Source organism: Lissotriton vulgaris, chromosome 11 (assembly GCF_964263255.1).
Source record: "Lissotriton vulgaris chromosome 11, aLisVul1.2, whole genome shotgun sequence".
NCBI classification, from domain to species: Eukaryota; Metazoa; Chordata; class Amphibia; order Caudata; family Salamandridae; genus Lissotriton; species Lissotriton vulgaris.
Genome location: NC_141699.1, coordinates 225,141,464 through 225,167,247, shown reverse-complemented (window position 1 = coordinate 225,167,247; position 25,784 = coordinate 225,141,464). Strand labels below are relative to the sequence as shown.

Sequence of the window (25,784 nt, the reverse complement as noted above, 5' to 3'; positions counted from 1 at the left end):
ACCACTCCTGTAGTGAGAAATGCAGTAACTGACTTTCAACAAGCCTTCAGGAGTTGACTTCTACACAAGTGGTTTGTACTACAGGCGTTGCGGATCCGTAATGTACTAGACATGGAAAGTCACACCATGGATGGCATGGCCACATAGGGTCAAAATATCATAATCATTTGATGTGCATTAACCAGTAGCAAATTCATTACCAGCACCAGGCTGTGACTTATTCAGATATTATGTGGCAGAACACTGGCAGAAGTGAGTAGACCTGTGGTATCACTGCAAGGTTTCCTGTGGAATGAGGGCTGCTTGCCTCAAGGATTGATGTCGACAACCTTCCTAGTGCTACGGATCGGAAAAATAGTACAGTGGCAGGCTTTTTTTGTCACCTACCCTGGATCAGCCAGTTGGCTGCCACGGCTTTAGTTGCTCAGATTGAATGTGATGATTGGTCATCATAAGTAAGAATGTAAAGATGACTTGTGAGACCTATGGAATAGTGAAACACTCATTGGTACTGCATAACATGGTAGAGGAAATATATAAGAAGTGCCTGAATCTCCTGTTATACAGCGGGATAAAAATGACTATAAAAATGCAGTGGCAGTTTTGAAAGCCTACTTCAACCCTGAAAATAACTTTTACTGCAAGAGTGTTTTGTTTATGGTAAGCTTACCAAAGTGAGAGAGAGGCTCTGGACAGTTTGTCTGAGTTTCTGTGTACTTGCAAGTACTTGTATGGATGAAGATCAGTACAAGGAAGTTAGGACACAGATCATTCAAGGATGCAAGTCCTACGTGCTGTGCCATTTGACTCTATATCAGCTCAGAGTAAGCCTCAATGCAATATCCTTGATACTTTCATCACTTTCTTCAACTGTGGCAAGTACTGGAATCAAAGATGGACTCCTCATTGGTAAACAGAAGGAACCTTTGGATGACAACATTGAGCAAGCTTGATGCCTGTGCTTTCAGTCAAAAGCACACGTGGGTCCAATTGCGGAGGCACCGAGAGTTGCATTAGCTGGCAATGTGGGTTTGCTGCTCAGAATCAGAACTTATAGGCTGCTCAAGACATGGCCTGTTTCACAGGCGTGGCATTGAACCATTTTGCATGGGTGTGTATCCCTGAATAAATGAAACAGGGCCTTTGCCCAGCAGAGTGACAAAAGACCTGGGCTCTGATTCTGAGATGATATAGTGATTTATGAAAATTTGTAATCAACCATAAGATGTACAGACACTGCATTGGAATGTGCAGATTTTATCTTGGCACACATGTTTTGCCCCTTTTTGATATGCCACTGGACTTTGCAGGCCAAGGGGAAGTGAAATTGCTCTCTAAGACAGATTTTCCCATATGTGTACAATAAAGTGTCACTGCAGACAAGACAGTGTAGTGTAGTTCCTATTTTCCCTATAGGCCCTGCGCATTGGAATAACATAAACAGCAGTGTAGACGTAAGACTGCGATTTTCTAGGTCTCTACTGACTATGTTAGACTTAATTGGGTTTGTACCAGCTAGCTCAGAGGTCACTGAAAACTTTCTTGACTGAATAGGAAGTGATCAGCTTCCCTGGCTCAGACAAGAAGGGATTCAGTTTTCCAACAACCGCATTAACATGACTACTTTGCTCCTTAGAATGAGAGTCAATCTCTAGAGCCGTGTGAAACAATAGACAGCTATTTCACTCAGTCAGTTGTGCAGAATTACTTTCACCAGTATGCAGAGAATAGAGAGACGGGCGTTTTCAATAAAAGGTATTATTTGAACAGTCTTCCTTCTCATGCAAGAGAAATGAATTGCCACAATTGCAAGACTTGTTATTATAAAAAGTGCGTATAGTAAAAGGAGTATTACGAAATAATACTGTAAAAGCATTGATATGGTTTTTTAGCCATACAATAGTTAAAATGAATAAAATATATACATTCAAATATACATTTGGCTAACGTCCTCAACTGGTGCTTCTAACTATGCCTACCCCAATGTACCTGACCTAAGCCTAATACGTGGGAGGGAGTAAGTAAGTAGCAGTTTAAGTTAAGTTGGTTTTGCCAAGGGTTTGCTTCAAGAATTCTCTCTAAGGGTTTAGTCAGCACCGTACCTCTGGATTAGAATGTTGGAGGTCTGGTATCTCCTCTCAGGACTCGATATTCCAGTCACCCGCAAGGATAGGCTGGAAACACCGGAGCTGGATTTTCTCGGCAGGAGAAAAGACAGCGACTTTCTCAGCGCGTCAAGGAGGAGGGGCAGCGTCCGTGGGCTTCTCGCATCTGCTTGGCTCTTTGCAAGGGACAGCTGTTCTGCTCCAGTATTCACCACCACCGTCCTGTTTGCTTAAGGCAACGTCGGTATTATTTATACCTGAAAGGTGCCGAGTTTGACGTAAGTTTTTGGACATAAGACGTCAATAAAGATGTCACTAAGAACTGGTCGTTCTTACAGTGCTCGCAGGAGTTCTATTAGTAATCAAAAAACAAAGCAAGCAGGGCTTTCCCAGGTTGCTGGGGGGTTTGAGCTGTCGAAAGAACTCGGTGTGTTATCTAGGAATCTAAGGAAGTGGCTTCTGCTGTGTCATTTACTGTAATGAGCTGCAGAGACGAGTTACTGAAATATGTCTCTGATCGTTTATGCCATTATAGGGATATGTATTAATTATAGCCGTATAGGGGCATAAGGTCACAATATTGATCGGGGTCCTAGATAGAACACAACACCCACTCCACAAATTAATGTCCATCAAATTACTAAAAACTAAAGCAATAAGATGCGCGTGTATTCCTACTCACCCCAAAATACATATTGCATTTGAAATGGCGTATATGAAGTACATGAGAATATAGGTACTGTACGTTTTTAAGCATAGTAATCATTCAAAAATTATTGCATATGTAATCAGTTGAACGATTTTGCGAAAAATTACACATGAAATGTCTCTTAATACAGAAAAGAAGGGCGAGACTATTTCATCACATATAAATACAATTGCTGTAAAATGTGCTAGAGGCCGAGGTACATTTTTTGTCTCTAGATCTACTAAAAATAGAAGCTCTGTTCTTTATGAATAGTTCTACTTTAAGCAAAAGTATTCATGCCAGAAAAAAGGTAAATATTTTGAAAAATGTCTGATTCAAAAAAATATTTCATGGGGAACGGGGATATAGAGTTCCAAACGCTTTTCAGTAGCTTTTGTTTATCAAAGCTGAAGGCCGAATTCAGAGTTCATGGGAACGCTGTGCGCCAGATTGTTTTTCCAAAAATTTATTGTTTCTGTTCAGGGGAGAACATCATTTCAGACAGGCTCTCAAAGAATAGGTCTACATATTCAGGTGACAGTTCGACCAGGTTCGATAGTGCAGTAACCTGGCAGTTGTGAGAATGATTGCTATCATCGATGTCTGGATCAGCAATGCTCACAGAAGGTCGTACCTGGGTGATGCTGCTTTCACTTTTTGCTTCACTGCCGCCACCTAGTCGTAGCGCAGGAGTCTCAACGAATGCCGTCATCAGGATTGGTAGCCGCTGGGGACAACATGATGCATGAGCCGTTACAGGACTTAGCAAAGTATCGATATCCATTGGTACTGCTGATGGTAGTGCAAGACAGGTGTCTAACACGCATTCTTCTCCGCATAGCATACATCGAAGCACAGGTAAGATGCAGGTCTGCCATATAGGTCTGAATGAAAGAAACCAGGTCATGTTCAGATCTCTCAGCCAGGCCAATCCAAGGACCTTAGTTATGCGGTCTCGGTAGCGCATTGCTAGGATCGTTTCTTCCATCCTTGCCGGAGTCATGTCTGTGTTTTGGCTTGCCATATTGGAGCAGAAGGGCCAAAAATAAAATGCCTGCTACGAGTCCCAAAATTAGTGGTAGGCCGCCAAAGACTGAATGGACAAAATTGGGAATAATGCCCAGAACTGCTTTGAATGGTGTTAACAGTCCCGAAAAAATTGTCTTAAATACGTTTGAGATACCAATGGCATCCGACATATTTAGGATTTGGCTGAGCATTTCTGTGAAATGCACGGGGCAATTTGTTGATAAAAGTTCATGTATCTCCGATGTTGTCCTTGCAACTTGGAGAGCATACGTCTCTTTTGATGACGTGATGGGCACTGTTGTCTGCAAAAGCACAGACTTCATTCTGCTTAAAGTATCAATTCGTATAGAAGTGCTATTCAAAGGAGGCCAAATCGGAGTCTCGTAATCTCCAGGGCTATTTGGAAACAATGCTTGCATACAGCAAGTGACCATGGAAGTCACGCTTACGAGATATGCTTTCCCTGGCACCAAGCCACAACAGCTGTGGTCCGTTATTAGAATGTAACTCCCGTTAGAAAGTTGCCTAAAGAAAGGCTCTATCTGCGTTGCAGGTGTGACATGCTGGTGGCATGAAAGGTTGTTTGAAGTCCCTTCACAGGCCCCATGTAAATTAATACCCTGGCACAAAAGTATACCGCTTAGTGAACGTTTGCAATTTTCACCACTAAGAAAAATTTTTTTGTCGTTGTCACTGTAGCATGTGTGTGTATATGGTAATTTCCATGATGACTTAATGTACCCTTTACCCAACCTTTCATACTGGCCTGTCGGTATATACTCAAGGCAATTTTTAAATCGGAAAGTTGTTATCGGAATTGTGATAATCCCGTGTATTATCCATTCAATGACAGGTCTTTCTGACATTGTCAATGGTAATCTCTCAAGTTTTTCGATGCTCAGGATTGTATAGCCTACTGCTTTCTGTGCCAAACTGATTTGTTTATCAGTGAGGTTAAAGATAGAAAACAATGACGTTGTGTTGATTAGACGCCATGGCACATAGCCTGAACGAAGATTTTGCAACATCCAGCCTAGATGTACAATAGAACGTAATTGGGACTGGCCATGTTGTAACATTAGCAAGTCTTTATCTATTATATCGATGGCAGATGATACAATACTGTCCAGTGAATATATTCTGGAGGACAGAGTCATTAACCCATTGTCCACAACAGAAAGTGATTTTTCCAAATTAATACGATCAATTTCTCATATTTTTTCTGCTGTTTCAATTTGCATTACTTTCCATACCTCGTCGTATGCCGCATATACACTTGCCGCTATGAAACGTTTTTGACGCTGTTTGCGTGGTCCCATTATGAAATCGCGCAAATCAGCACCATCTTTAAGTAAAGATAAGTGTTGCTTAATTTCTGCCAGTGTGGATGTTCCTAGCCATTCAAGGCACAGTTTCCCTACACTGTATGTTGTTACTATCCCTGGATGTTGTCTCTGGGAGTATCTAGGGTCTGGTCTGGTCATTTTTAACCCCTGTGTTTTGTTCAGGAATCTATCTTGACAGTTATTAGTGTCTTCTTGCCAGATTAACCACTTTTTCCAATCAGGATGTGTTCTGTTTTGATGTAAAATTTGGTATACGTCTATTTCAATATCTGTGGTAGCATTATCAGGTGTTGGCTTTGGAATAGACGGTTTGTTAAGGTCTTTAATCTTAGCTAGGCCAAGACAGTCTGTTTGTTGAATTGTGTCATTTAAGAACAATATTTGTTCTGGGATCATGCAGGCTCGAAATAATGCTTCTAGGCCTTGTACCTGCCAATCTTTTGTACCCCAGATTGTTTTTGTTTCAATGTTGTTTTTCCAGAAATCAAAACCAAATGTAATCATTTTTTCATAAAATGCTTCTGAATATATCAATTTAGTATTTGTCAGCATGGTTTTGGTCCCTGTTTTATCCAACAGTTTATAATAAAATGTTTCTGCATTACTTGTGTTAAACCCTGAGAAGTATTGGAATTTCTCATAGAATGTTTTTGAACTGCTTTTAGGTGGAGTAGCACAATGTTCCCATTGGTTATATTTAAAAACATTTCTAGGTTGAGCAGATTTATGTAAATAGTGGTCTGCGTAATGTGAAAAACAGTACATCTGTTCATAGTTAGAAGAACCTTGTAAATAATCATGTTCTGTAAATTCTGCTGACAACACTAAATCCGACATCATATTATTTATACTTTCAAAATCCCAATCATCAGAGAATGTACTTGGTTTTACAAAGTCACTTAATGAAACCTTGAACTGGTGAGGATATTTCAAGATCTCGACCGGGCCACATATTTCATAGTCAGTCTTGTCCCACACTACCCCGCCGGGTATTGGAATGGCTGTGACATTTACTGATGATAGTTCTCTTTCATTGACGTGAGATGATTTGTGAGGTTTCAGAACTAAGTTGATGTTCTGACTTGCTGTGTCCATTGAACTGTAATAAACTTTCCTAAAATTAAAACCAAAATTAGGCATAGTAGGAGTATAAGTACCCCTGATACAATCCAATGCTCAAACAATGGTGCATTCAGAAATGTTTCCTTGAGTTGATGAAAGAGTTCTGTTGCCTTTTCTTTAAAAGTCTTTGTTTCTGGCGTCACTTCAGGGTCGCTTTGATCTTCAGAAAAGTTATCGAAATTGATGAAGTAGCCAGAGGCAGTTCTGTCGATTGTTGGAATTGTTTTCTCAATTTGCCTTTCATTAGCACATTCTGATGCCACATCATTGTAGACTGGAGTTTCATGACAAACTGTTTCAATCTGTGTTTCAAGAGGCACGAGTTCCATGGCATTATTGCATAGTCCTTCTCTGTGCACTGCAGGTTTATCAAATGTGATTAGTCTTTCAGTTTGAACCTCTTGGATTGTTGCAAATTTGGGTATTCTGTTATTTCTTGGGAGTCCACTTGGCCTACTGTTGATTATAGGCCACATGCATGTGGTTTCACCAGGTCGATGGATACAACTTGGTTCTCCTTTTTACCAGCAAGGGGTGGTAGTACTACTGATCTTGTTCCGTTGATTGCTAAGACAGGTACTGCTTTTCTGTAAGAAGGCCCAAATTCCTTCTTCACCGCTATTTTCTCTCTGACCAGATCCCCAATTTTTGGAATCCAGACAGGTCTTGCTGGGACAGGTGGTGTGTCTTCAGTGGTAGATGGCTGTTGCTTTACTTTTATGTTGCTTAAGGATTTTCTTGTTTCATTCAAGTCCTGTAAAACAGCCAAACGATCTTTGATGTCAAAGTCTTTATTTTTATCTTTTACCACTGAAGCCTGACTATCACGGTCCTGAACCTACATTCTAGTTCCGAACAATAGTTCGTACGGGCTGAAATGTTTTAGAGAATTTTTTGGCAAGTTATTAAGACTACGTTGGACATTTGTTAAATGTTTGACCCACCCATCACCTGAACCTAATACCTTCGCTGTTATAGATTGCTTTATGTCTCGGTTTTTTCTTTCCACTACACTGTTTCCCTCAGGATGAAATGGACAAGAGAATCGCAACCCAATGCCCATACTGATCATGGCCTCCTTATAAGCTCGAGAGCTAAAAGCAGGACCCTGGTCAGAATGAAGCATGGCAATTGCGTATGTGCCGATAAAGACTCGCAGATCTTTTATAATAGTTTTGGTGTCAGCCGAGCGCTGGGGCCACATTTTTAAAGTGAGTTTTAGTCTTAAGCATTTTTGGGCTCATCTTTGCGTATAGACAGCATTACCCTGTCCATAAAGGGTATCTGGGCTACAGGCTGGACCGGTTCACAACTGCGATCTCTGCTGCAGTCTTGGCAGTTTTTTGCAAATATTTGATGTTGCACGCTCATCCCCGGCCACCAGTACTCTGATTGTAATTCAGTCAGAGATTCTTTGATCTTTTTGTGCCTCTGACCCAATCCCATGTGTGCGTCTGCTATTAAAAAGATTCTCCGATTCGTGTTTGGAATTACCCTATCCCCCACTCCAGGGATTCGAGCAAAAGGAACGGAGTTTGCATCAATTACGTATGTATAATTGAGTGGATAGTTCACGGGTAGTGCTGCACAGTTGCCTTTTGAAGACGTTTTTACTGCCAGCATGGTTTCCCTGTCTATGTATTTTTCTGAATGCTTTTTTGGTGGCTACGGAAGCCGGTTTAGTTGCTTCCGCTATGGCTGTATTAGCCAATGAATTCCCTGCAACGTGAACGCCATCACGTTGATGACTCAGAGTGTGTATCACGTGAGTCTTTTGTAGTTCTTTCTGTAAAAGAACTACTTGCTTCCAAAGCATTTTATGCTTGATTGTGGCACCTGTGTCATCTTTGTAATCATTTTGAACCCAGTTCTGCAACTCATTATTGTAAGAGTTAACGCAAAAATGCGAATCGCACACGATTAGTGTCGGGAATTCACGTTCGGCATTTTCAAGCGTCATCTTTAAAGATCTGATTTCAGCTCGCTGAGCCGAGCATTTTCTCAGTGATTCAGTTTTTGTTATTTTCGGTCTGAATTTACCGCAGAGCCAGCGACCTTTAACAATCGTGCAGGCTGCATCGTAGGATTTATTTTCTACATTGTAATGATGTACAAATCTGTCTGTATAGATTATACAGGAGTACTGTTCTAGAGGGAGAATATCGATTGGCAGAGGATATTCTTTTTCATAATTTAAATCATTCAGTTTTTTCATGTGCGGGGCGAAATAGTATTTCACGTCTTCTGCAGCAAGAGAATTTTCCCACTGTATCCATTTCGGATCCAGTGACACTGTAGGCAGGTTTACTGGGCTGAATAGTGCCTCGAAGGCGGATTCTGCTGTGAGAACAGTGATCCTTTTGCCTTGTGCTAGTTCTCGTTCTTTCGCTATAGCAGTTTGCCCTGCTTTCACAGTATTTTCTGTGAGACTGAATGTTTTTTCTGCTTGTGTGTACAAATGAGATTTGTAAGCTATTGGTACAGTTTCTCCCTTATTGGAGGTCAGGTACGTGAATCTGCATCTTCCTGGGATGACTCGGATTACAAGGTTTCATGTGTTGTCACGTGTTTCTAATTTTGTTTTTGCTAACATGTCTGTTTGCAGTGATCTCAAAATTTCTGGGTGTTTTTGAGTCCAGTTGATAGGTTTAAAATCAGGTTTAATTAATTCGTAGAGAGGTTTAATTCTTTCTGCGTAGTTTAGAATGCAAGTTCTTCCGAAATTCAGGAAGCCTAGAATCGATTGTAGGTTCTTCAGCGTTTTCGGTGCTTGGAGTACAGCGCACTTCTCTAAGAAGTTGTCCGCTAGGCTTTTTCCTTCACTTGATAATTCGTATCCTAAAAATAAGACTGTCAGATGGGCAATTCTTGACTTTTTAAAGTTGAATTTGTAACCCTCTGCTGCGAACCCAAGTATTATGGTGTTCACCCTTTTCAAGTGAGTATCCAAGTCATCGTCTGTGAGATAGATGTCTTCGACATAAGATAAAGCCTCAACATCATATATTTGTAGTAACTCTGTTACTCTGGCTGAAAATAATCCCGGGCTATTCTTGAACCCCTGTGGGAGCCTACAGAAATTTTTCTGTGACCCCATTATTGAGAAAGCGATCAAGTACCTGCTTTCTGGTGCAATATTTTGACAAAAGAACCCATTAGATATGTCTAATGTTGTTTTATATTTTTTGCGAACTATGTTATTCATTAGTGCCGCACTGTGCGAATTTTGTACTGCAAATGTTTTGCAACATGAGTTAAGGTGTCTGTAGTCCAAGACTAGACGATACGAATCGTCTGGTTTGGAGACAGGAAACAAAGGATTGTTCATTTGAGAGGTGCATGTTTCAATCACCCCCTGGTATTCAAGTTGATCTAAAATCTCCCTGACCTGTTTTTTAGCTTCTTGCTTAATTGGGTACTGCCTTTGTGCAGTCGGTTGACTTTGTAACTGGATTTTGTGAGGAGGAGAGTCCTCATCCCATCCTACATGATTCTTATATAATGCTGGTGCCTGGGCTACTGCCCATTTCCTTGCATATATATATTTAGTGTGAATTGGAATGTGATTTGAGAAGGCAGGCATAATCATTTCTTCGCCATGAGGGCACTCCCTGACAAACTCTGGGGGCCAATCTTTCTCAGCTAACAGGATGTCATAGCCTTTTGAGAGGTTATCCCAAAATAGACCCCTTATTTTCCTAGTCTTATCTCCCTCTATACGCAGGGTTATTTTGTATATCTTATGAGGTTCGCTAACCCTGCTGTCTGCAGTTTCTACTTGAATGTATTCATTCGTGTCCACTGTCTCCAGATGACTCATCAGGATCTTGCGAGCTATGGTGATTTCTGCTGCACTGTCTAGCATTGTCTGTGCCCACTCTCCGTTTTTCAGCTGTGTCCTCAGTATTCTCGGCATGTTCGATTACTCTAATACTGGCTACCTTCTTTCTTGGAAATTGTAATTTTTTACTTTGAGCAGGTTCCTTGTCTTTGGACTTGGTGTGCTCTCCTGGGTCTGACCGTCCTCTTCTTTCCGATTTCTGCGAAAAAGATCGAGAGGGACGTGTATCAATACTTTGATATCTATCAGGTTTTTTCAAGTTATCCCTATTTCTAAGGTTATATCTTTTCTTAGAGTGCTCCCTCTGGGGAGACTGGTGTTCTCGAGTCGGAGTTCTTTCCCTCCGTCGAGGAGACCTTCCTCTGGACTGGAAAACTTTTTCTTTGGGAGTGGATTGTTTATTTCCATCCCAGCTCTTTTTATGTGATACTGTGGGTCGAGGAAGTGCCGGGGAGACCTCCAAGGGTTTGGAGAGGCTGTTCCACTTCTGGACGAGTCGGTGTCAGTGATTCTTGGGAGAGCAGCAGTCAGGCAGTGTTTCGCGCCAAGATAGATGCAAGTCCACATTCCTCTCTTCTTCGGCTCGTCTGTGTCTGTCTTCTTCTTCAGGCAGGCACATTAGAGTTCCTGGTGTTAGGGGGCCAGCTAAATACTAAATTTAGGGGCAATAAAGGGAGTGAAGGGTAGTAGCCAATTTGCTACTTACCCTTGGGGTCACTACATCCCTTATATGACCAATTCCTGTGGGCATCATCCTGTCTCAAAGTTCCTAATTCCACAAAAACAAGATGCTGGGATCCTTCTTTCATGGGGCAAGCCACCTTGGTAGTGTGACTGGCCTGGAGGTTCAACGCACCTCATTACAAAGCTAATTTCCTTTGCTGTCCTGGTGCCAAATGGGCCTCAGTGCAGGGGCTGGCATCTCCCACGTCTGGGGGAATCTAGCGTCACACATCAAAAGCAGCAGGGGCTTTGAAGCCCCTGGCTTTGATATGCTAAATCACTAGCCCTCCTGCTGGAGGAGGTGTGAACACCTTCCTCAAGAGCAGGCATTGTTTCTAACCTCAGAGAGCACGGGCTCTCACCTGCAGGGGGTCAGAAACTTTTATGTGGTGGCAAGTTGGATGATACCAGTCAGCCAGCGTACTAGATACTGGTAGGGTTTTCAGCGGGCACCTCTAAGGTGCCCTCTGGTTGCATGACATAATAAATGGTAACCAAAGGTGTTTTATACCAAACACTCTAGCTTCAGTAAAGCCATCATGTTGCTGGGGAACTCGTAATGACTAATGCCCAGTACATATAGTTAAGGTGGCTTCCCTGTTCACTTGTACCATCTAGTAATTGAACTAGACAGTACAGTGGCATAGCTGCTCATGCAGATATGCCCTCACATGTAATATAAGTCACACTGCCTTAGGGCTACAAGGCATGCTGTATAGTGTGAATTACATATATTATATATGCAGTGGCTTTGGAATGACACACATTGAGTGTGTAATGTTGTTTTCACTCATGGTTTATACCATATCATGCAGCCTGCATTGGCAGATTGCCTGCAGTTTGTGTGGGTGTCCAATAAGGTGACATAATCCACTTTAGTACCACTCCCAAGGTACCAGGGGTACCACTTACTAGGGTCTTACAGGGGTTCTAAAGTGTGTTAAATTGTGTTACAATTAGACCATTTTACCTTGTTTTTAGTGAGAGAGCACTTATACTGTGGCCTGGTTAGCAGGGGCCCAGTGCACATCAGTCGAAAAACATCAGTACTAGTGGCAAAACGTGGGGGTGACCATGACAAAATGGAGCACTTTCCAACATTCTGCACCTATGGGAAGAGAAGCACCAGAGGAGAAAAAGAGTAGAGTTTGGTGCAGGGAACTAGCTCCCTGCAAAGTGTGCCGCTTTAGAGAAGGCCTAAGGGAAACGCCCCAGGCGGCAAAAGCTCACCACCATGAGCAAATTGAGCCCAGGACCAAGCAGATCAGTGCAATGGGCTCGATATATCAACATAATAAGTATTTTACCTTTGACTCCCATCGAGACCCTGGAGCACATGGAACTCCACCACCCAAGGTTTCTAAACTCCCAGGGTGACCCTGACTCCACATTGGAGCAGGGGGACTGCCACTGCAGGCCACCCATTGGTGATGAGGCTGTCCTGTGCTCCCCATGCCCGTTTCTGGGGGGGAGCAGGACAGCCACTACAGAACAAAGAGCGCTGCCAGCTCCCGTGCCGGTAGCAAAGGAGACTGCTGTCTTGGTGCAGAGCCAGCTGGGGCTTCCCAGCTGCCCTCAGCAAATGGAGATGCCGATACGAAGTTGTTGACGACGACCTCCTCACCAACGCCATTAAGTGTTGCGAGTGACTCGGACTAATGTCGAAATCTCGCCCCTGGTCTACATTGATTTTCACATGAATCATTGGAGTTGGCATTTGAATTTTGAGAGATAACATCTACATTCTTGGACAGGAGGTTTATGCAGCGCATAACCTTTTAACCTTTTTGACTTCCGGCTGGAGGTCCTGGATTAATATGTGCAGCGCTTGGTCCTGAAGATGGTCCTATGGATTATTTCAACCAATTAAGGACCGAAACGTCGACGCCTGGCAACGTTTTGCTTACTGTTGTCACATTATTTTGAGTATCAAATAATTGTATTTTTGTAAAATACCGTTTTCGACATGATATTTAGTTTTTCATGTGTATAGCAAAAGTTGCCTGATACTACTGAGAATTTTTGTTGCCTGTATAGTAGTATTTTTGTTGCCATATTTTAGATTTGTGTATGAAATAGAAAAAATCCAAAAAGAAATAATTTTGAGTAATAAAAAAACAGTTTAAATCTGTTTTCTTTTTTCCTTGCTCTAGTTTCAATTGCTGACCACTTTTGTGGCAATATTTTGAATTTACTGAATAGAATTGAAATAATTCCTTCAGGGACACCTGTTTAATTGTTACTCAGCAAATGGAGGCATGCGGGTGCCCGCATAGGTTCAGGCCCCCCAGGTTTAAAAAAAAAAAAGCGCAAAAGTAAAGCCTTGCTAGGCCACATCGATCAACAAACCAAAAGCGGCCAAAAACGCTTATTATGTATGCACGCTCTCAGAGAAGAAGCGCCCCATGATACCCTGGGGCCGAAATTGTCAAAGCTGACTCCATGGCTGAATTTTATGTGGTCTTAAGGTAGTTAAAAAACACAGAAACATGGTTTACCATTGGACAATGCTTTATTTAAAAGTGTTATTCACAATGTTTTGAACAATACTTTACTTAAAGATGTTATTGCCAACAGTAATGCTTATATCGGAAAAGGCTGCAGTGTGCTATTAATGATAATATATGCACATGGTTGCAATAATTTATTACTCCTAATAACTGCAGATGGATTACGGTTACTGAAGTCAGTGATGGAATGAGGTGTTGTGATTTGTGATTCTGGTTTTCAAGTGTGGTAACATTGACCTGATGGAAAGCGATACCCCCCTGTATGGTTATGTGCTGTACTGTACATGGTGGGGGGTGGGGAGGAGTGGTACAGTGACATTTGGGGCCAGAACCGTATAGGGGTCAAATGTGATGTTGCCAAAGGTATTTCTTTCAGCCTTATGCATTTTCATAAATTAGTGCATAGTATCATGTATTGTGTGTATAATAAATGCATTTTCCCTTTCCTAAAGAGAACGTAGAAACTGGAAATCTGTTTATTGAGCGTTATTATTGCATGCCAGCGAATGGTGATTACTAGCCCACACTACCTCCCTTTATTAGGCCTTTGGCTGCTCTGCTTCTTTACCCTGAGAGAGTCAAGATCTACAATGAGGTTACCAAGTGCCTTTGACAGGCACAGCAAATTCACAGCAACAATGAAGATATGTTATAGTGTTTCTTTCATTTTCTCATATTCCTGTTGATACCTAACAACTACATGTATTCCCATTATACTGTATTACCTAAAAAAGGAATGTCTTTGGCTATTGCCACATATCCATGAGGGCACCTAATATTGTCTCTTGATTTCTTGTTAAAATCTGTGATTTTAAACCCAGGTATCTTTAGTTCCTTCAGCTGTTATAAACCAGATTTTCAATTAATCCTGCGATTTACTATAGAAACCAAGGTCCTTTCTAAGCATGGGCGAATTTAGCGAATTTGCGATCCGCAAATTTGCGGATTTGCGAATTCGCGATCCGCAAAATTCGCGAATTTGTGCGAATTTGCGGATTTTTGTTTTTTTGCGTGTTCGCAGGGTTTTTTGCGTGTTCGCGGGGTTTTTTGCATGTTCACGGGGGTTTTTGCGTCTTCGCGAGCCGCTTGCATAGCGAAGTTACCCATGCAGTCGTTTATGGGAGAGGGAGAGAGAGATAGATAGATAGATAGATAGAAAGAGAGAGAAAGAGAGGGAAAGAGAGAAGGAGAGATAGAACGAGAGATAGAAAGAAAGGCCGGATCTCTGAAGGGCCAGATTCCTGAGTTGCCCCTACAGAACATACAGCTTTTTATTTTTAGCAAAATGCATATGAAAATTGTGCTGTAAAGGTCTCTTGTAGTTTAACCCCTCCTGACAACTCAAAATGGGTGTATTTGCCATCCGCTTCCTTCTTCCTGTTTTTTATATCTGTAAGTGCTTCCTGATGAGGTTTAATTCCTTAGACAGGTGCCTCGTTGCCTACTTGTAACTATTCTCTGACCCTGCTTCAAGGGTCAGAGCAGGGCCAGAGAATAGTTGCAAGTAGGCGAGGAGCCAGGAAGCAATTAGCAGCTGGTGTCCAAGTTGAAGTTAATTTGTTTGTAACCCTTTTGTAAAAGGTTACAAAGAAATTAGGTTCAACTTTTGCACCTGCTGCTGTAACCCTTGCTTGGCTGAAAATTCGTCCCCGCTGATTCGCGGATTTTACAGCGATTTCGCGAGATTCGCAGATCGCAAAATCGCGGAAAATCCGCAAATTCGCCCGCGAAATGAATTTTACGCCCACCCTTAGTCCTTTCCCTGTCTTTCCCGGGATGCCTCTATGAGTGCGGGAAGTCTCATCAGGCTCCTGGAAAGAAGAAAGCGTGATCTGGAGAGACACCTCCAGCCTGCCTCCTGGGATCCTCCCTGAATTTTTCTATAACCCTCCTTGTGGAACCACTGCCCCAAGTGCCTCGGAAAAAGAATGGATGATTAGGAATGATCCCTCCTGTCTGTCTCCATGGATCCCATGTCAGTGTTTCCTTTCCTGTCTTTTATACCCTGGACGGTGGTCTTTCCCCACCTTCCTTTTGTGGTACCCAAACGTGTGAGAGAACTTTGTTGTCTGAATACTCCACTCACCTTGTGGCTAAGACTATTCTTACTGGTCGAGGTTCCCACTCTTATCATTGTAGCCTTGACAATTTTAAAACTTGACTTTAACTTTCTTTTTTGACCTTCTTTCTGATACGGTGGCGAACTGCTCTATGGTGTCAGCATTACCTTGTGCAAACAGGGTGTTCTGCATGGATCTCCACTGGTTTCCTATCCATTGGATTCCCGCCATCACACTAATCCCCAGTGATGGTGACATATGGGCAGCAGTCAGACTGTTGTAATCCTCATACCTCCATGATGGCAGTGAGTCTCCCTGCACAGGCTCGACCCTTTTTTATATGGATCGTAAGGTGAGTGGCATAAATCCTTTCATATGCCCCCACCCAGCCCCTGACATGCAGTGAGGGAATCACTGAAGTACCTGTATTACCCTGAGAGATCAAGGGTGGTAAAACTGTTAAAAGGAATACGGTTGGAGATCCAGGACCCCACAGAGAACCCGATTTTTGAAACTTTGTGGAACCAACCATCGAAAAGGAGCATAATCAGTTAAACATATGACAATTGGGACCCAGTAGATAATATAATTGGGTCTTTATGACCCAACAAATTACAAACCATTCTTTTTGTAGTGTTGTTCGTGGAATTTTATATGGGAGAAGTTTTCAACTTTAGAACAGAATGGGATAGACTCCATCCTCAAACTCTTAAGAACTTTACCTCTGCTCAAAGCATTTATTGTGATATAAAGGTTATGGTGAATTCGGAGCAACATAATATAAGACCAGCAGAAAAGGAAGAATTGGTTGTTTAGCACTATCTCCTGTTGAGTTCCCATGGCTCCCTGTGTAGAACTATTTTCATTATTAGGGATGTGAGTAGACCTGCTAAATAAGAAAATCTAGGGATAAAACACTCAGAATAACTCACAGCCTCCTCGAAAGATATGTCATCTGTTTCCAGGAAAGGGCGAGGCATTTCCTGTACACCTTTCAAAGAGGTCTGGGGTTGGCCCATCTGTGATGCAATACCTGTTGTTCTCAACTTTCTTTTGTGCTTCTGTTAGTAGGGTTGTTGGTTGGTTCTCATTCAGTGTTTCCCATATTAATTTTCTTTGTGTCTTTTGGCTCAAGTCTTTTCAAGTATTATACAGATAACATTCAGATCCAGATTCAGGCCATTCTGCCAAGCTGGTAGTTTCCGAGTTGGATGCAGATGCGAGGCTTCTTTCAGACCTGTAGCGGCTTCCATGAACCAGCCATAAACGTCAGTATGGCTCATTCTAGTCCCAGCCTCCTGCATTATGAGCAGGTTAGAACACTTGTGCTTAGGCTGACTTTACTTTCCAGCCCAGCCCTGGATACACTGGAATCATTGACTCTAGCATTTGAAGTAAAGTGTTCAGTTTTTTCACTGGTGCCTCCTTATAAGTGAACATTTAGAACATCGCATACATTAGAGGCAGGTACAAAACACCCCTCTCATTCATCAGTCTTTTTTGCACATTTATCTTTTCAGATGACCAAAGATTCTTTCAGATTATATATGTTTCGCGCATTGTCTGTTTTGTAAATTGCAAGAATATAAATCTAGAGGTTGACCCACAAAGTTAGCCTTGCTGTGAACAGCTTGCATCACAAGTGATGGCCTGATGTATTAGTATCTTCGATTTCCCCACATAGGTGTCCTCCAGGGAGCTTGTTCAGGAGATAATTCAGGTCCTTATGGAACATGAAGACTCCTGTCATCGCACCTGCTTCTCGCTGCAGCATGAAGGAAGTGTTCTGGACACCTTCTCTGAGCTGACGACGGTGGAGGGACTTAAAGATGGGTCTGTCCTGAAGGTGATAGAAGGTGAGAGACTCGCCCGCTGGCTGACATATGAAATCCTATGCTTACTAATTTATTTGTCATTATGATAGCATATCTTTTTGTGCACATTTAAAAGCCAGTATTGTTTTGGAAATATATAGAGCATGGTGGCATATGGTATAATGTTAGTCATTGCTGTCTTGTTTCCGTTAAGGTATAGGAAGCTCGAAGCAACCCAAAGAAACAAAATTAAAGATTTGGGAGATTATTGCAGACACTGTGCGCTGGTGCAAAATCAGGACGAGCACATTTTGCACTGTTTTGCTTCTGGCTTAGTATGAGATGAAACAAACCAATCTTGCCCTGGCTCATGTTATAGAAAGGGTTTCAACTGAGACAAGAAATGTTAGGAGCTATTTCTAAACATTTAAAACGTATTATATACACACTACAAAAAAGATTGAATTATATTTGATGTGTGTTTTGCCACGTTGCAATATTTGTATGGGGAAATTCAGGTTTATTTCATTTGCTAAGGGCCCGATTCACAGGACTAACGTAAGACAACATCCTAAACTTACTACCATTTTGGTATTCACAGCAGGTACTTAACTCATTTTGGTATTCACAGAAGGCACTTACTCATCAATGAGTAAGTGCCTTTTGTGAATACCAAAATGAGTAAGTGCCTTCTGTGAATACCAAAATGGTAGTAAGTTCAGGATTTTGTCCGAATTTACAGCCAGATTCATCAAGCTTAATTGCACTCGCAAAGGGCCAGATTCTGAGAATCTGGCCCTTTGCGAGTGCAATTTTTGCATTTGGGATCATCCCAAATGCAAAATTCGCTATTAAAGAATTCGGACATTTGCGAGGAATTGCATTTAAGGAATCTCTGTTTGAGATTCCTTAATGCAATTCATGAACCATTTTAAAATTGCGAAATTGAAATTTTGGGCCGCTATTTACCGCGAGGTCAAACCTCGTGGTAAATAGCAAAAACTTAGAAAAATGAATTTAAATGCATTTTTCTAAGTTGCATGTTACACACACATGCCCTTTGGACATGTGTGTGCGCAACACCAATGTAGATTACATTTCAGGGGTGCTACAGGGTGTCCTTTGGACACCCCTGGCACCCTTGAAATCGCGTCCTTATTTGCGATTAGCTAATTGCTAATCGCAAATAAGGAATGTCTCCCCATTCATCCCTATGGGCCTTTAGGCCCATAGGGATGAATGGGGAGTTATTCCTTTTTTGCGATTAGCAATTAGCTAATCGCAAATAAGGAATCAGTGGGAATCGCAAATTCAGTTGCGATTCCTACATGAATCCCGTTTTGCGAGTCCTTAATAGCGAATCCTTAAAATTCGTTATTAAGGACTCGCAATTCCTTACCTTGATGAATCTGGCTGTTAGTTCTGTGAACCGAGCCATGCGTTACTATTGCTATAAGCTACAGCAGACAATAAAACCAAAGACACACATCAATAAAAAAGAATATGACGACTTGTGTCATGTATCTACAGCAGCTATAGCAGATTTGAGTAGATTCAAGAATTGCTGCCATCTGAAAATGTGCAAGTAGAGCAATAAATTGCAAGCAGGGTTCCAGCGAGTTTAACCACCCCTTTCCCCAGTAGATCATTTATCAGCAAATATTTACTCTTAAAGTGCATAGTTAATTAAAACCATTACACTGCTGGCTGGTCATTATGAGCCTATGTCCTATTTTTTCCTATTAAAAGAGAATTTAAAATGGTAATAAGATGCCAAGTGTACATAAAAGGTGATATTCGCTATGCGATTGTGCGAATTTATTCTAAATTAACCCAATTAGTCTGTGCTGTGGATGCTACCTCCTTCTTGATGATGTCAAAGAATTAAACTATGCAAATATTCAGCTTGAGGTTTCGTGGGTACAGCGATTCAATAAGCATTTGCCTGCAATTCAGAATTCCCAGCGCCCTTAATTCTTTGTGTAACAAGGCCATTCGGTGGCTCAACAAGTACGGACAAATCAGATAAAGTGCAAGCAGATCAATAAAGTGCGAGCAGGGTTCCAACGAGGTTAACCACCCCTGTACCTATGCAATAACATACAGTAGACAATAAAACCAAAGATACACAATATAATAGAATATGACAACTTGTGTCATGTATCTATAGCAGCTATAGCAGATTTGAGTAAATTCAAGAGTTGCTGCCATCAGAAAACGTGTAAGCAGAGCAATAAAGTGCAAGCAGGGTTCCAGCGAGTTTAACCACCCCTTAACCCAGTACGTCATTTATCTGCAAATATTTACATAAAAAGTGCATAGTTAATAAAAACGATTACACTGCCGGCTAGTCATTATGAACCTTTGTCCCATTTTTCCTATTAGAAGAGGACTTAAAATGGTAATAAGATGCCAAGTGTTCATAAAAGGTGATGGTCGCTATGCGATTGTGCACATTTATTGTAAATTAACCCCATTAGTCTGCGCTGTAGTTCTGGAAATGTACTGCTCTTGTATGCAAATTTATTTCAGCCCAAACATAATAGTTCAAGGAATCCCTCGCTGCAGACCGAGCTTTGTAACAGAATTTCAAGAAGGCGTCTTTCCTGGCCCAGGTTTTTTTTTTGCCAGGGCAAACTTGCACTTTTCTTGACTATGGGAAGTGGTTCTCGGAAGGTGGAAGACGAGCTTATACATTCTGATCTGAAGGGAATCCAGAAATTTTGCATCCCACCTAAGCATCAGTTCGCTCGCTGCTGTATGCTAGTATTGGCAAACATTTGGCTTTAATCACAGTTAGGAGTGGCATCAAAGGCCCACATTTTTTTGAAAGAGTTATGAACATAGAGTTCACAGCCACGGCTTTTTCATTGATCATATTTGGGGTGGGGGGGGGGGCAAAGGAGGTCTGTGAGTCTAGCTTAACTCCCAGATATTTATAGAAGGTTACTTCTTCTATTGTCTGACGTTAAGCTGCCACAGAAGCTGGTAACTGAAACTGGTGAGACGAGTCTCTATGACTATGGTAAGGAAGATTGGTCTGCATTACTCCTGGTGTAAGAGAGGCTAGGCTGCAATTGATCTGCTTTACAGCCCCTTCATGCCAAAATGCTGCACACAGAATCAAATTGATGGAGGTATAACTTATGAGGGAGTGACTTGATTCATATGTTGTGGTTCTGCCTCAAGCTTGAAATTTGCTGGTCCAACATCTGCGACGTATGAAAAAATCCCATGGCTTCACATTTATGCAACTTGTGAAACTCCATGGTGTCTCTGATATTAAAAATATATGACCTCACTTTGGCAATGATAAATTGACGCGTCTCCGGTAGTGGCAAAATGGGCCTGCAGGGGTTGTTGCTGTTGATAGATTGTGAACATCATAAATCCTTCCTCTCATCTCCTGAAACCCTTCTGCACAGTTGTTAAACACAGTGATGATGGTGTTCATTGCATTTTAATTCAGGTCCATAGCCTTAGACAGAAAAGGAGACCTTGGCCTTCTCTCATGCACAGAAAAAAAAACAGTGCCAAATCTATACCTCATCCTTTGTGAGCCAATTCTGGTTCATGGGTGATGAGAGAGGGAGTCTGAGCATTATTTCTGAGTGCGGTTTCCCAGTTGGTTTTCATATTGTATACCCCCACAAGGTGTGACTAATGTATGAGTTTTCAGGATATTGCTGGAGTGCCAGCACAGTGTTTGTTGAAATGGGGGGATTGAGAAGGAACCATGCTACATTGAAGAAGTCCTGACTTCAATCATCCTTCCTCATCAAAATCCGTATGACCCAAGTTCCCCTTAAGGGATACAAGTTCGATTTCATGTCAGTGTTTGACACATAAAGTGTTTTTAATTAGTATATCTATCTGTTGGAAACTGTATGCCTTTATGGCGAAGTAGCTAAGCTTCATGATTAAAGGACTCGGAAAGGATGAAGAATGAGAGTAGTGAACATTTGTAGTAAATATATGGAACATTAACATTACAGATATGTTGTTATGCATACATTCATTAATAATAACTATATAAATATTAGCTGTTAATCACCATAATCTGTATGGTGGAATACTGTGATCTAAATTAATGTTGTCATCTTGCAGAGCCTTACACAATAAGAGAAGTTCGAATACACATCCGTCATTTCCGAGACCTGCTAAAAAGTATGGACCCAGTTGATGCATACAACGGCGTGGACTGTAACTCGCTTTCATTTCTGAACATAATCTCAGAAGGAGATATAAGTGGTAAGATGAAAATAAAACAATGCGTACTGCAATTCAAGAAATCAATTCCCACACATATATTTGGTAATAGCCAGCTATAGTGATTAGAAGTGAAGAAATTACCCCAAATTGATATATCTAGGTATTTCTGTGCACTACAATTAACTCAGCATATAATCTTGCTTTAGAAAATGCTCAGTAAATACAAAAGGCTCAACCGTTGTACTAACTGTTCGTTTTCATTTGGTTTGATGCAACTGCTGCAAAAATTGCAACTTCTACTTCAAAGCTCTGAATACTTGTACAGAAAATGTAATCTTTTATAATTCCGATATATGTCAATAATTTATCATCATTGCACCAAATAAAAAAAGAACACCACTATTTAAACTATAAAGTTAAGAATGCATTATATTTATTATTATTATTATTATTTGGCCCTTCAACAGACATGAATAAAATACATTCTTCTCAAATCTGAGAGGTGGTATATTTGATCTTCTAATTTAGCATAAACAAATAGAGCAGTGTGAAAATGCCACCTTCCATATTGCAGAGATGGTTTGATTTATTCTTGTAACCAACAGTGGAGATAATCAATATCTTATTTTTCATTTTAGATCCTGCCTGTCCTGAAAATATTGGCAAGAAGAAAAAACGCACACCATCAGACCAAGGCCTGGAGTCCATAGACTGCTCCCCACCAGAATACATCCTTCCAGGATCCCAAGAGCGGCCGCTATGTCCACTACAGCCAATGAGCACAGAGAGCAAGGTAATTATAGAAGGATAAACTTGGTAGAATTACCAACAGTACTACAACTACTATTAGCACTCAATGTAATACCACCAGCAATCCCCTATTAGAGAAGATATGCTGCCAAATATATTAGAATTTGCAACACAAAATAAGAGCAGTTCCAATGTTGTCTTAAAATGTGTAAAACCAATAAATAACGTATGTATCATAAAGTGTTGCCTGTTTATGTATGTATGATCACTCAATACTCAATGCAGGAGCTATATCCCTCACCTTATATTGAAACAGATTTTTTGACATCCTTTTGTTTAATACTAGTAGTAGAAGTTCAACCAGACAGTATTAGTTTACTTGCTAAGTGTAAGGAAGCGTGTGTTTTCCCTAATTTTAACCAATTGGTGGTAAACGCACACTGGCAGTGGTAATGCTTAACTGAAATATTGCCACAGCATAATCAAAGTGTAGAGTTACTCTTCACAAAGCCCTTATTTACCACCAGCATTAATGTATAGGTATTTGTAGAAATGGGAAAGAATGGCTGTGGCTTTAATAAAATTTCATTTTCTATCTTCACCATACACTTTTGAGTATATATACTTACAGGAGAAGAAAATTAAGTCCAGATCCAATGTTCCTTTACATGCAGTTCATGTTTAGCAGAAGACACATTGACAAACGCTGTAATGTATACCATTTAATTTAAAATGTGATCACAACACCAGTAGACCAATTTAATTCCAAAACAATAACCCATCCTCTAAGAGTGTTCTGATCTTAGGCTTTTGTCAATTTCATTAAAAAACGCTATAAATTAATATGGTTAAAACCTCAAATCAAAACATGTATTGCATTCTTGTTATGTAATAATCAGGCGGGTGACGTACACATGGTCTAGTAGCAACAGGATCCTCCGGATTGTGACTACTTCAAAGCATATGTGTACTCAGCTTCTGTAACTAAGCCTTTTTGAAAGACCTAAATAAATGGACTTGCATAAGAAAAGCATTTATTTGCCACCCTGAGGCCTAAGAAAGACAGGCTGGCATTTCATTGTGGTTGTTATATTATGTTGGCTCTACACCATTGGGCTCACAACCATTAGAAGGAATAAGGGCCAGATTTATAATCTTGCAGATGGTTAGTAAATTACTCCGTTACCCTGACGAAGGGACCATCCGCCAGATTTAGAAATGACTGCCAAGCAGACGGTTACTTCTTAAAGAATTGCAATGCTTTTTGCTATTTGGTGCAGGGCTCTGTCAACGTGATAGAGCCCTGCACCAAACGGTTTCCCTTTTTATTTTCATGCAGAAAATACTGAAAATGCTCCCTTTTTAATCGGAGTCCTCTCCCTTGGCTTGGGGAGTATTTAGTAGTTTTCACTTCCCCTGACTGCCAGGGTTTTCCTTTCTGTGACGGGCAGTGAAAACAGAACTTGTAAATTCACCTATCGAAATTAGATGAGCGGAATGTGAGGTCTTCCTCCGAATGGCCTTATTCCACAGGGTCGTTGGAGAGATTTAATCACTGCAGAGGCGTAGTAGTCTTCACTGTGATTAAACTAAAGGTCCACCCACATCTAAATTTGGCGGGCAGACCATTATGTTGGCAGTAAGTATACTCTTTCACCGTTTGATGGAATGTAAATTGGGCCCAAAGTCTTTATTCTTCTTGTGAGAATTCCTTCCATGGTAAAAAGATCATGCTTCATTACAGTTGTTCCATCGTACAAAGGGTGCTTAACCACCATAAAACGAACAGCATAAATGAATATCCAGTCATATTTTTTTAAATCGAAGCCAGTGATTGGTCGGAGGATAATCCCTGAATATTTTTATAGCAATACAAGTGATTGGTAATTACATTAATTAATACTACCACTAAGAATTGGAATACTATTGTTAATAATTGGAGATGTAGTAAAATATATTTCTAAGTAGTCACCTTCATCAGCTCAAACCTATATAAGATTAGATTAAATTAGATACTAGATTTTTTAGGGCTAATTCACAAAGGCATCAAAGAAAAAGAAACGAGTATTACTGTAGTAGTTGTTCCCATACTCATAAACGTTTTTGTGAATTAACTCCATTGTCGTTGAAAACCATGCTTAAAAGTGATCACCTGTCAGGAAAAACAATTACATAACTAATGATACACCCATTTTCATTGTCTAATAGGCCTCCGTCTAGCAATTGACAGATGTAAGCTATTGGTGTTCCTTTTAATTGCAGAGTCCAAATTAGCTTAGTTCAAATTAGGATCACTTTTTTACAACAGGACCCAAACCTTAGAAACAACATTGAAATGAGTCAATTTATCACCATCCATGCTGGCCAGCTATTGGCAACAAAAATGTATAAATGCTAGTAATCATTGCAGATGTCATTGAAAACATGTAGCAGTGTTGCACTTGATTTAATATGAACTACTAAACTCATGAATAAGGCATGTTATATAATGGCATATCAATAGAAATTACCAAGTTCTATTAATTTGTCAATAGAATTCACAATGCAAGAATGAGGATTGTTATTTTACAAAGATGCTTAGAACACCTCTTATGATGTTTATGATCTTTAGTAATCATTAACCCCCAAAGACATAGATTTCCGAGAGTCGCAATCACTGGGCTGCCTTTTCATTCAGTCATTGTATTTGTCTACACAATGTTAGAATGTTGATATGTGCTGGATAGTAAGCATGGGCGAATTCGCGATCCGTGAATTCGCGGATTTGAGAATTCGCGATCCGCAAAATTCGCGAATTTGTGCGAATTTTTGTTTTTTTGCGTGTTCGCGGGGTTTTTTGCGTGTTCGCGGGGTTTTTTGCGTGTTCCTGGGGCTTTTTGCATCTTCGCGAGCCGCTTGCATAGCGAAGTTACCCATGCAGTCGTTTATGGGAGAGGGAAAGAGAGATAGATAGATAGATAGATAGATAGATAGATAGATAGATAGATAGAAAGAGAGAGAAAGAGAGGGAAAGAGAGAGGGAGAGAGAGAACGAGAGAAAGAAAGAGAGGCCGGATCTCTGAAGGGCCAGATTCCTGAGTTGCCCCTACAGAACATACAGCTTTTTATTTTTAGCAAAATGCATATGAAAATGGGTGTATTCGCCATCCTCTCCCTTCTTCCTGTTTTTTTTATATCTGTAAGTGCTTCCTGATGAGGTTTAATTCCTTGGACAGGTGCCTCGTTGCCTACTTGTAACTATTCTCTGACCCTGCTTCAAGGGTCAGAGCAGGGTCAGAGAATAGTTGCAAGTAGGCAACGAGGCGCCAGAAAGCAATTAGCAGCAGGTGTCCAAGTTGAAGTTAATTTGTTTGTAACCCTTTTGTAAAAGGTTACAAAGAAATTAGGTTCAACTTTTGCACCTGCTGCTGTAACCCTTGCTTGGCTGAAAAGTCGTCCCCGCTGATTCGCGGATTTTACCGCGATTTTGCAAGATTCGCGGATCGCGAAATCGCTGAAAATCCGCAAATTCGCACGCGAAACGGATTTTACGCCCACCCTTACTGGATAGTTGATTGGGGCTATCAATATTGTGTGGCCCATTA

General features: G+C 40.9%; 1 protein-coding gene across 1 annotated transcript in view; it reads left to right on the top strand.

Moving 5' to 3' along the window:
- Positions 1-25,784, top strand: part of LOC147679559 (clustered mitochondria protein homolog) — a 249,240-nt gene that overhangs the window by 69,731 nt on the left and 153,725 nt on the right. The window contains exons 3-5 of the mRNA XM_086943140.1: positions 17,109-17,280; positions 21,346-21,489; positions 22,089-22,243. Of these exons, the coding sequence (XP_086799266.1) occupies positions 17,109-17,280; positions 21,346-21,489; positions 22,089-22,243 (471 nt within the window). The remainder of the gene's footprint in view (positions 1-17,108; positions 17,281-21,345; positions 21,490-22,088; positions 22,244-25,784) is intronic.